At 42.6% G+C, this 12,391-nt stretch overlaps 2 protein-coding genes across 2 annotated transcripts; both read left to right on the top strand.

Annotated features, from left to right (window-relative positions):
* Window positions 1-1,361: 1,361 nt before the first annotated feature.
* Window positions 1,362-2,355, top strand: hspb9l (heat shock protein, alpha-crystallin-related, b9-like). Its single transcript, XM_063011210.1, has one exon. The coding sequence runs from the start codon at window positions 1,428-1,430 to the stop codon at window positions 2,043-2,045; it is 618 nt and encodes a 205-aa protein (XP_062867280.1). The 5' UTR covers window positions 1,362-1,427; the 3' UTR covers window positions 2,046-2,355.
* A 1,799-nt stretch (window positions 2,356-4,154) lies between these two features.
* zgc:103482 (intracellular hyaluronan-binding protein 4) lies at window positions 4,155-10,345 on the top strand. The gene is made up of 9 exons (XM_063011836.1): window positions 4,155-4,496; window positions 4,580-4,645; window positions 5,419-5,530; window positions 5,754-5,900; window positions 6,629-6,700; window positions 7,934-8,017; window positions 8,563-8,728; window positions 8,813-9,013; window positions 10,114-10,345. The coding sequence occupies exons 1-9, from the start codon at window positions 4,241-4,243 to the stop codon at window positions 10,156-10,158; spliced, it is 1,149 nt and encodes a 382-aa protein (XP_062867906.1). The 5' UTR covers window positions 4,155-4,240; the 3' UTR covers window positions 10,159-10,345.
* The last annotated feature ends 2,046 nt before the right edge of the window (window positions 10,346-12,391 follow it).

Raw genomic sequence — 12,391 nt, 5'->3', positions numbered from 1 at the left:
TTTCCAGACATTCCAGCTCTTTAAAAATATCACCTCACCAGACTTTTTATGTATAAAATTCATTTAATTAATAAAAGATTAATCTAAAAATGTACATTGAATTATTTAATGAATATTAGTGGTCGTGTAAGTGGTAGAACAGATTTTAAGGTACTGGATTAGTGATCAGAAAGGTCAGACAGGGTCACTGTTGGATTCTTAAGTAAGACTTTAAATTGAATTGCTTAGATTGTATTCGCTAAAATCAGTGTATTAATAATAGTTAACCAAAGCTTAAATTACAAAAACTATACAAGTAGTGTTTAATGTAATTACCAACAATACACTTATAGTAAATGTAAGTACTAGTTAAGCTCTGTGTATTTAAAGCTGGAACATGGTGTCGGATCTGAATGTGGGATGATGGACGGAGCTCAGTTGGCATGATGAGAAACTGTCTAAATTTATACTCATGACAAATATAATAGAACAAAGTTGTTGGGAATTTCCAACAACAATTTCAAAGGCATGATGTATATCCTACAGCATATATTTAATTAATTATCTTTACCTTCCTTTATCGATTTGTTTTCTTTTTACTTTTGTCTTGTATATTAGCCTACTATCAAATATTTATATATTACTGTTTGTCTCAAATGTATATTTGTGGTATATTACCCATTACTTTAGTTAAAGATATGTAAAGTGAATAACAGACGTTCTGTAGTAAAAACTCAAGTATGTTTAAAAGCTTTACAGAACATTTCAGTCTCTGTGTGAACATGATGACCTGTCTTAGAAAATTCCAGATCATTTAATATATTTCAGAGCTTTTAAAGAAACAAATAGCATCAAGAAAATTCCAGAACTTTGTAGAAAGTTGTAGATCTTTTAATATACTTCAAAGCTTCTAAAGAATGATTATTATCTTCAAGAAAGATCCAGAACTTTTTAAAAAAGAATTCATGCCTTGATTGGAAAGAGAAAGATTTCAGGTCTTTTAAATATCATTTTACACCTTAAAGGAAAATATTATGCCTTTGAAAAAAGCTATAAAGTGTGTTAAAGTAACTTTATTTGCTAATACAGAATGAAAATAATGAATTATAGAGGAGCATCTCTGTGTTCCAGGAAGCTGAATAACAAAACAAAGTAGGCAACATGTGTCTGTGTGACTGTGTACTGTAAATAGAACAGCGCAGCACTCGTCTGGCATGTGGCACCCGGAGCAGAAATACATCGATCTTGTTTTTAGAGTATGACCGCACCTACGTCGTCACGCTTCCTGGCACACAGTGACGTGCTGAAGCAGGAACGCTCCAGATCTTTCCACCAGAATATAAAAGCAGCACAGTGAGCGTGTTCAAGCAGACACAGCCGAACAGCTGAAACGAAAAGACGACAGAGCAGCGACCAGCAGAGAACAAGCGATCTACCATCCACCGAAGATGCTTTGCCCTAGCACATTTCAGGCTCCATTCAGCCCATTCGTGGACTTCCACTGGCCGGTGCGCAGCCTGTGGCCTGAGACGCGCCCACTGTTCTACCAGATGGAGCAAGAGATGATGAGGCACATGCAGGAGATGCGGAACAACCTGGAGTTCATGGAGCGCCTCCACAAGCGGATCTTCGACGAGATCGACCACACTGCTTCCTCCACCGTGTTCAAGCCCATCTCCTTTCAGCTGGCCAGAGATGGCGATCAGTTCGCACTGACCCTGGACACTAAAGACTTCAGCCCAGAAGAGCTGTCGGTCAAGCAAGTGGGCAGGAAGCTGCGGGTGAGCGGCAAGTCTGAAAAGAAGCAAGACGACGGGAAGGGATCGTACTCGTACAGATGCCAGGAGTTCCGCCAGGAGTTTGACCTTCCTAACGGCGTCAGCCCTGAGACGGTGACCTGCTCTTTGAACGACGGCCAGCTGCAGATCCAGGCGCCCAAGGAGGGCAGCGCAGGGTCGGGTGAAAGAGTGGTGCCCATCACATGCATGCCTGCAGTGAACAGCCTTCCATCTAAGAGCCCAGAACCAGAGAACCAGGCAAGCCAGGAAGATGCTGCTGAAAACTGAGATCAACAAAATATACACAAAGCTGGAAATGGACTCAGAGTTCAGCTGAACTGAATTTATTGCTGTTTGTTCAGCTACCGACCTGCATTTTGTGAATAACTAAGAAAATTGTAAAAGCCTTTCTTTATATAGTATAAAAAGATGTAATGTTTATTTAATTGGTTTTGTATTTTGTAAGAACTTTTACTGGAATCACTGGATTTTAACTTTGCACAAAATTAAAAGTAATTTTTCTTTAAAATATTACATTAACTGTCTCATGATGTACTTTGATTTGAATGATTTTACAAACTTGTCTTCTTTCGATGATTAAAATGATGCTAAATAAAATTTTATAAAGTATTTCTCTTTGTGACATGGCCTCCTAATTCTTCATCGGTGATCATGACTGGGTACAAGCTGGAGACTTTTCGGCACCCACATAAACAAGGCTAGCTTGACTGCACCTATTAAAAAGTGTCTTTTTTTTTTTAAAGTGTCTCTTCATGCTCATCCACGAACCACTAAAAACAGAGTGGCATTAAATATCAGCTGCTAAAACATTAAGTAAAGCTGCTCACAGTTGAGTGAGCTTTACATTGCCATGGGCTTGGAGGCTGTTGTGCATGAAAGAAGATCCCGATTCTGCCTTTGCTTTGTCTATCTTTAATATTGTTTCATTTTGCATTTTGCTTTTTTCTTTCCTGAGCTGATATTTATGCAAAGCTCACTTGACTGTAGACAGTGTCACCAATGTTCCAGAAGCTTCAGGTTCATGCCAGACATACCAGACTGATTTCCTTTCGTTTTTTTTTATTTTTCATGTGCTCTGTTATGGTTTCAGTCAAACTAGCCTTGTTTATATGGGCACAGAGAAGCTAGCCGTATGTAATTATAATCATATACATATAGGATTCAAACAGATTTGGATTACTAAACTGAATTAGTTAAATCATCTCCCACCTCCCAAGAACATGCAGAAGGTGGATTGGCTGCATTATATTGCTCCTTTGATGTAATCGATTAATTACACCTGTTAGCAATTTAGCTAAAACACGTGAATTTAATACTAATTAGAAGTGGTGTCCGAATACTTTTGAACATATAGTGTGGGACTTACATTTCAGATATCATTGTATTAAAGTTATTTTATGAATTAGATTTACACCAATCAGCCATAACATTAAAACCACCTCCTCGTTTCTACACTCACTGTCCATTTATCAGCTCCACTTACCATACAGAAGCACTTTGTAGTTCTACAATTACTGACTGTACTCCATCTGTTTCTCTGCATGCTTTGTTAGCTCCTTTCATGCTGTTCTTCAATGGTCAGGACCCCCACAGAGCAGGTATTATTTAGGTGGTGGATGATTCTCAGCACTGCAGTGACACTGACATGGTGGTGGTGTGTTAGTGTGTGTTGTGCTGGTATGAGTGGATCAGACACAGCAGCGCTCACTGTCACTGCTGGACTGAGAATAGTCCACCAACCAAAAACATCCAGCCAACAGCACCTCGTGGGCAGCGTCCTGTGACCACTGATGAAGGTCTAGAAGATGACCGACTCAAACAGCAGCAATAGATGAGCGATCGTCTCTGACTTTACATCTACAAGGTGGACCGACTAGGTAGGAGTGTCTAATAGAGTGGACGGTGAGTGGACACAGTGTTTAAAAACTCCATCAGCGCTGCTGTGTCTGATCCACTCATACCAGCACAACACACACTAACACACCACCACCATGTCAGTGTCACTGCAGTGCTGAGAATGATCCACCACCTAAATAATACCTGCTCTGTGGGGGTCCTGACCATTGAAGAACAGGGTGAAAGTAGAACTACAAAGTGCTTCTATATGGTAAGTGGAGCTGATAACATGGACAGTGTGTGTAGAAACAAGGAGGTGGTTTTAATGATATGCCATGAACTTGACAGCGCTACCCACCGTTTAGTGTGTGTGATTTGAGACACATCCCGGGATCTCGCGAGATCTGGCTTAAGTACCAGGTGATAAATTTCCCGCCGTGTGTTCGGCGTTTCTTAATTAGGGCTTTATGAGTGCTTTGATGTGTTTGTAGTTTCTGTTACTTTGATGTTTTGTTTGTTGTTTATTTGTTTGAACTCGGTATAAAGTTGCTCGGCTCTGACTCCGCGGGTTGTTTTGGGAGTTCGGTTGAGGAGCAGGTTGAGGATCTGGTTGAGGATCTGTCGGGATGAAGGAGCTGATTGAGGAGGTCGCGGATCCCGGTTACGGCTGCGCGGTGGCGAACCGGTTCGGGCGGCTGCTGGACGATGAGGGAGATCCGTTCGACCTGTTGTACCAGGCTCAGGTCCAGGGTGAGAAGAAAAAGAAGAAAGAGGATCTGAAGAAGGTCGCGACCACCGTGTCCAAACCCAACAAGAAGGAGTCGCAGAGGGACCGGAAAGCGCTTCCCCGCACCACCGAGAACCCTGCTAAACCTGCACCAGGTAACTCACTGTTACACCTGCACCAGGTAACTCTGATACACCTGCACCAGGTAAATCTGATAATACTATTACTCCTGCACCAGGTAAATCTCCTGCACCAGGAAAATCTGATACACCCGCACCAGGTGACTCTGCTAAACCTGTACCAGGTAAATCTGATAATACTGTTACACCTGCACCAGGTAAATCTGTTACACCTGCACCAGGTAACTCTGCTAAACCTGTACCAGGTAAATCTGATAATACTGTTACACCTGCACCAGGTAAATCTGATAATACTGTTACACCTGCACCAGGTAAATCTGATAATACTGTTACACCTGCACCAGGTAAATCTGATAATACTGATACACCTGCACCAGGTAAATCTGATAATACTGATAAACATGCACCAGGTAAATCTGATCCACCTGCACCAGGTGAATCTGATAATATTGATACACCTGCACCAGGTAAATATGATAATACGGATACACCTGCACCAGGTAAATCTGATAATACGGATACACCTGCACCAGGTAAATCTGATAATACTGATAAACCTGCACCAGGTAAATCTGATAAACCTGCACCAGGTAAATCTGATAAACCTGCACCAGGTAAATCTGATAAACCTGCACCAGGTAAATCTGATAACACTGTTACACCTGCACCAGGTAAATCTGATAACACTGTTACACCTGCACCAGGTAAATCTGATAATACTGATAAACCTGCACCAGGTAAATCTGATAATGCGGATACACCTGTACCAGGTAAATCTGATAATACTGTTACACCTGCACCAGGTAAATCTGATAACACTGTTACACCTGTGCCAGGTAAATCTGATAACACTGTTACACCTGCACCAGGTAACTCTGATAACAATAAATACAAATCTGTTTATTAAGACCTGTGTAAACGTTGTGACTGTCTGCAGGTCAGAAGCGCCCCGTTCGGTCTCAGCCTGAGGAGAAAGTGGACAGGCGTGTGGCCTTCAGCGAAAACAAGTTCAATGAGGCGGGCGATTCCCTCGGCTACTCCATCGAGAGGTACAGTCAGCCCTGAACAGGGTGCTTTTAGGTGGTGGCACTTACATTTAATTTACTATAGCTGTGACTTTCCTGTGCCCATATAAACAGGGCTACTTTTGAAATAGGGCGGCACAGTGGCTAAGTGGGTAGGACTGTCACCTCACAGCAGGAAGGTCCCGGGTTCGATTTATTATATGATGATAAATAAATAAAATAAATATATTTTAACGTGCTGTTTTAGACCTGTGGAGCTCTCTGACCGAGGTGTACGAGGACGAGGTGGAGGAAGAGGACGCGGGGCTCGAGGATTTGGATACTACAGATCCAATGATGGCTTTGATCCGCGGGGAAAGAGGGAGTTTGAGCGGCACAGTGGCAGCGACCGAGCGTAAGGATGGAATATTATGGTCTATATTTAATTGTTTATACTATTATAGTTTTTTTTATACTTCTAGAGTTACCAAACACACCATCTGCTGAAAACTGTGATTACTGTGAGTGCTGCCTGAAATATGAGGTTCCAAACTTCTAATTGGATAAGCGGTTACGAGAGTGAGTGAGTGTTTCGGCCACAATTGCTAACAGTTTTAACGCATCTATAACTTTGCAGCAACAGTTTAGGGAAGGCCTTTCCTGTGCCCCTGTGCACAAAGCGAGCTCTATAAAGACATGAAGAGGAGCTCAGTTTAAAGAAACTTACTCACCTTAGTACTACTCAGCAGCTCTGGAATGAACTCAAACCAACTGGGTGCCCAGACACACATGAGAATTTGTGCCAGACTAAATGGGCACAAATTCCAATACACAGACACACTTCAAAGTCTTAGAAGTAAGAAGACTTCTCATAAGAGTGGCTGTTCTGGCTGAAAAGATCACATAGCGGTCACTGTATTAATACCATTTGTTTTTAAAATAAGTTGTCCAACAAGCTTATGGTCAGATGTCCAAATACTTTTGGCCATAAAGTTGATAAGAAGAAACAAAGGGGCTGGAAAAACAGTTGAGGTTTAAGGGCCTGAATGTTTTTATCAGTACCTGATGTTACTGTAGTTCTTGAACCTTTGTTCTACTTGTGTGTTGGTATTGAATATAAAACTGGAATTAACTCTTAACCAGGAGTGTTCGTCCTGAGGAGAAGAGAGGGGGCAGCGGTCCTCGCAACTGGGGTTCCATGAGAGACCATGTAAGGTAAGAGCCAAGCATCTGCTTTACATGTGCTGTGTAAATAATACCACTACTGAATGTTGTTGTTATTAGGGTCACCTTATGATTGAAGGCCACCCATAAAGATCTGGATTGGCAAGTTTGGTGTGAAGGAACCCTAGTGGTCTGCTCTGGTCCCTGACCTCAGAGACTGAAAAAGCAGATAGACTTCATCCCACTCTTGGATGCTCTCTGTAAAACCATGTGGCAAGAAGAGGGGAACAAAAACTTGCAAAACAAATATCACAAAGTTACGTACGTAAATGTAAACAGGAGGTTTCACTACCATCCCGACCAACTGGACCAATCAAGATGTTTATATATGGAGATATTATCTACATCAGGAAAAAATGGCAAACTGAATGAAACACTCAGACCACCAACAAACTGTGTCGTCCTTGGTGTGTTCTTGGTTTAACATAAATGTTTGGGTGCATTTCACATAGACCAAGTTGCACACACACACACACACACACACACACACACACACACACACACACACACACACACACACACACACACACACACACACACACACACACACACACACACACACAAGGTGCAGAATCGGTTACGGCAGAATAACCCACCAACACCAAATGTCCCCCAACCTGTGAAATTTGCTGAAAACGTTATGATAAAGGGCCCCAAATACACCAAGGAAAGACAAGTACACATGCCTGACACCATAAAAGAAATTTCTACACAAGAACAGTTTTAACCCACCTCAGCCATAAAAAATATAAAATGACCAGTGTTACACATGAAAGTAAAACCCAAACCAACCAACCCTGCAGCCATAAAAATAAAAAGGAACTATAAAATGGCCTCAAAATATATACAAGATTAAATAGACCAACATAATATCTGTTAAACACGGTGTTAAAACACTAATAAATAAATAAATAAATATGGATATTAATTGTAATTCAACACTTAAAACATATTTTAATCGACTGCCCAGTATACAGATCTACGACATGAACAACGATCTGAAGGATCTCTTTGAAAAGACCCCACCCAATAACATTAAACACCCTAACCTGAACTGAAATATTTAATATTACTCATATCTGCTATTGTCTTCATATGTGTACTAATGTGGCAGTAAACATAAAGGCTTCATCAATGTTATAACATTTAAATGTTCATGTTATTTTTATTGTAGTTAACATTTATTGTGTTTGCTGATTCTTTTCTTTCTTGGTGGCCTCACAGTGCGGTGGCTGATGCAGCACCGATCGAGGAGAGTGTTGAAAGTGAGGAGGTGACCGAGACCACCGAGGCAGATTTGGAAAACGGGTCAGTTTGCTACAGTCAGATTTAAAATGATTAAACCCTTTGGGTCAGATGGGTAATTGTGGGCCGCTTAGGTAGCGCTGACATTTCGAGCTCTCGAGTTCGAACCGTGGGTTTGCTATCGGCCGGCTAGGTGCCCACACAGCTGTAGGGATTCCTCATAAGTGCTGTAGTTATGACCTCTGCTGGCTGATCGATGGATCTGCACAAAGACGAGAGATAATAGAGATTGGCGTGAGACTCTCCCTGCATGATACGGATCTCCATATAAACGGCCTGATTCATAAAGATCAACATGCTTCTCATTTGATTTGCACATGTTAATAAAAAACTGAGGAACTTTGGCCAGTTACCTCATTTCTACCACCAAAATGAGGTAATAAATGATCACTTGTGTGTTCCAGTTCACATAAGTGGTCATGAACTCTTAAGTGTAGTGCAGGGGGAAATTGGAAATGACTAGATTGGGAGCTAAAGGGGGGGAATGCAGGAAAAAAAGACTAAATATTTAAAATAAAAGAATAAATGAATGTTGATCATTCCTGCAGACCTGTTGAGACTGAGGAGGTGCTGGAAGTGGCTTTAGAAATGTCCCTGGATGAATGGAAAGCCATGCAAGAGCAAAGCAGACCCAAGGTGGACTTTAACATCCGTAAGGCCGATACCAAGCTGCCCCCCAAAGCTGTGGTGATCCACAAGTCCAAACGCATCGTGGTGAGTCGGATTAACACTAATAGATACTGTTATACAAACACTGTATTAGAAATATGACTTCTTTTTAATCCCCCCACGTTTTAGTGTCGGGGCCAAGAGCTCGACGAGGACGACTCGGGCTGTCGACGCCCTGCTAACGACATCACCTGTCAGGTGGATATAAACTTCGGAAGCCTGGGCAGGCCCTCTCGAGGGGGCAGAGGCGGGCGAGGAGGGCGTGGTCGCGGTGCTGCGTCCGCTACAACCGCCGAGAGATCGCCTCAGAAATACGCCCCAAATGTACAAGTAAGTTCGAGTTTCTCTTCTGCTCCTCACGCTACGAACACCTCGCTCAGGTGATGTACAGACAGGAGTCGATCAGGCAGTGCGGTGATTCTCTGCTGCCCTGTTGGTTAGAGTTTTGTACCTTGTCTGCAGTCACAAACTCACTTTGTGCTGCCTGGCACTGCTAAACACTGTCCCTGTGCTATTTTTAGCATCGTGCACCGTGCAGATGTGCTGCTTTGACGCTCGGTTTTTACTGCTTGTCATTCAGTCTGATTGACCTTTAAAAAATGGATTAGCTTGGGTGTCCACATACTTTTGGCCATATATTGTATTGGTTTATATCTGAAGTTGGCTAAAAGCCCAAACCATGATGCTAAACTGGGTGTCTGAAGGAAATTCTTGTGCTCTGTGTTGACATGATTTGAGTAGCAGGATTTGGTTTGATCAGAGGTGGTACCTGGTCTACAAAGAGCCACTAATTTATGCAGATTTGGGCATAAAATGGGTGTAAAATGTTTTCTTTTTAGAACTAAATACAGATGTACCTCCACTTGCGTTGTTTTGACTTCCGTATCTTGTCTGGTTGTTTTTATTAATAAAAATAGATTAAAATTTTATTAATGGCATTTTATTTACCATTGTGAGTCAGCAGAAACAATAAAAAGCTATACAGATCTTTTAAAAACAAAGTGTAAAATACAAACAATACATGTTGGAATATGTAAAATGTATACAATCATTTAAAAGCTTAATATTTTAAATATTGTCTTAATAACACATTTGTTAGACGCAGTTCCCGGTTCCGCCACGTAGCGGCGCTGTTTCATTGCAGTTTATTCAAGCTTGTGGTCGAGTTTGAATTTGTGGCTTTAATATTTGGTTACCCGTCATGTACAAGTAGTGTAGGTTCTTTTTCTTTACAATAGCATTAATTAAAATATAGAAACTTATTAAAGACAGTAAATGTAGCATTATGAAGTTGCTTAAAGGGGTTTATAGTTTGTCCAGGTCGTTTTAAAGGGTTTATTCACATTAACAATCAGAAGTGACGTGTTTCTGTATTTATTTAGCTGTGAATGATTTTCATTCCATCATGACTGAGGCTTTTCTCCTCTCAGGCTCCGAACCCGGACGACCCGGAGGATTTCCCTGCGCTGGCCTAACGCAGCTGCTGCAGAGCTCGAGGAATTTGGGCCGCGCCAGTACGAGTCTGTTATTGCATCGACTGCACTTACGGTTGCAAACAAAAAAAATAAAATAAAATGCAGAGTTTATTCACTTTGATCTCGCCGGGTTGTTCTGATCTTCCTCTGTCTGAGGCATCTTTCACAGATATGAAAATAAAAGCAAGCAAGTAAATTTTACTGCCTCGTTATTCCAGATATTAAAGGGGTCCCATCGAGCCCCCCTTCCTTCCCCTGCTTTTAGCTTACAGGGGCTCCAGTCTGTCTTGTTGAGCCACATTACTGAGTCATGTTATCTACGTACACTGCCTATATACTGTGCACTATATTGCCAAAAGTATTCGCTCGTCTGCCTTCACACACATATGAACCTGAGTGACTCCCATTCTTAATCCATAGGGTTTAATATGATGTCGCCACCCTTTGCAGCTATAACAGCTTCAACTCTTCTGGGAAGGCTTTCCACAAGGTTTAGGAGTGTGTTTATGGGAATTTTTGACCATTCTTCCAGAAGCGCATTTGTGAGGTCAGACACTGATGTTGGACGAGCAGGCCTGGCTCACAGTCTCCGCTCTAATTCATCCCAAAGGTGTTCTATCAGGTTGAAGTCAGGACTCCAAACTGGCTCATCCACGTCTTTATGGAGCTTGTGCTTTGTGCACTGGTGTGCAGTCATGTTGGAACAGGAAGGGGCCATCCCCAAACTGTTCCCACAAAGTTGGGAGCATGAAATTGTCCAAAATCTCTTGGTATGCTGAAGCATTAAGAGTTCCTTTCACTGGAACTAAGGGGCCGAGCCCGACTCCTGAAAACCACCCCCACACCATAATCCCCCCTCCACCACACTTTACACTCGGCACAATGCAGTCAGACAGGTACCGTTCCCCTGGCGACCACCAAACCCAGAGAACACGTCTCCACTGATCTAGAGTCAAGTGGCGCCGTGCTTTACACCTCTGCATCCGACCCTTGCATCACGCTTGGTTGATGTAAGTCTTGGATGCAGCTGCTTGGCCATGGAAATCCATTCCAAGAAGCTCTTCACGCTGTTCTTCAGCTAATCTGAAGGCCACATGAAGTTTGGAGGTCTGTAGTGATTGACTCTGCAGAAAGTTGGTGACCTCTGATCTCAACCACTTTAAATACTGTTGGGATGAATTGGAACACTGATTGTAAGCCATGCCTTTCTGTCCAACTTTATAAAGCAGCTACAGTGTCAGAAGAGCACTGGTGATGCTTAAGGTCCATATAGTGATAGTGATGTCTGTGTGGCAGCATGACCACACAAGGACACTAACATGGGTCCCTTCGTTTGGGTTGGCAATTTTTTGGGTACTTCGGTGTCCTCCTGCAACCATGCAACAGGTGTTTAGGGCTTTGGGTGTTTGTGTGGTACAGTGTTGATGTTTCTACACTCACTGTCCATTTTATCAGCTCCACTTACCATAAAGAAGCACTTTGTAGTTCATCTGTTTCTCTGCATGCTTTGTTAGCCCCCTTTCATGCTGTTCTTTAATGGTCAGGACCACCACAGAGCAGGTATTATTTAGGGGTTGGATCATTCTCAGCACTGCAGTGACACTGACATGGTGGTGGTGTGTTAGTGTGTGTTGTGCTGGTATGAGTGGATCAGACACAGCAGCGCTGCTGGAGTTTTTAAACACCACGGTCACTGCTTGACCTGTGACCACTGATGAAGGTTTAGAAGATGACCGACTCAAACAGCAGCAACAGATGAGCGATCGTCTCTGACTTTAGGTGGACCAACTAGGTAGGAGTGTCTAAAAGAGTGGACGGTGAGTAGACACGGCATTTAAAAACTCCAGCAGCGCTGCTGTGTCTGGTCCACTCATACAGCACAACACACACTAACACACCAGCACCATGTCAGTGTCACTGCAGTGCTGAGAATCATCCACCACCTAAATAATACCTGCTCTGTGGTGGTCCTGTGAGTGTAGAAACAAGGAGGTGGTTTTAATGTTATGGCTGATCGCGGTGGTGCCACTAGAGGGCATTTTAAGACCAGTCTGGAGGTTGAGATGGACGAACCTCTCACCCCTGAACGAAGGTCTGATATTATGCCAGTGTGAATGATGTGCCAGGGTGAATGATGGCACGTCCTGTAGTGAGTGTGTGTGATGTGATTGATTCTGAAACACACCTGTGGAATCGAGCATTAGGAGTTTTTAATAAATAAGGGAAAAGCTGA

This window comes from Trichomycterus rosablanca, chromosome 16 (assembly GCF_030014385.1).
Source record: "Trichomycterus rosablanca isolate fTriRos1 chromosome 16, fTriRos1.hap1, whole genome shotgun sequence".
Lineage (NCBI taxonomy): Eukaryota > Metazoa > Chordata > Actinopteri > Siluriformes > Trichomycteridae > Trichomycterus > Trichomycterus rosablanca.
This window is presented reverse-complemented; position numbering and strand designations above follow the sequence as displayed.

Excerpts from the sequence above, each read along its gene's own strand:
- zgc:103482 (XM_063011836.1), top strand. The coding sequence starts at position 4,241 with ATGAAGGAGCTGATTGAGGAGGTCGCGGATCCCGGTTACGGCTGCGCG. Across the intron at positions 5,901-6,628 it reads CACAGTGGCAGCGACCGAGC|GAGTGTTCGTCCTGAGGAGA; the intron begins GTAAGGATGGAA and ends ACTCTTAACCAG. Across the intron at positions 8,018-8,562 it reads GAGGCAGATTTGGAAAACGG|ACCTGTTGAGACTGAGGAGG; the intron begins GTCAGTTTGCTA and ends TCATTCCTGCAG.
- hspb9l (XM_063011210.1), top strand. The coding sequence starts at position 1,428 with ATGCTTTGCCCTAGCACATTTCAGGCTCCATTCAGCCCATTCGTGGAC.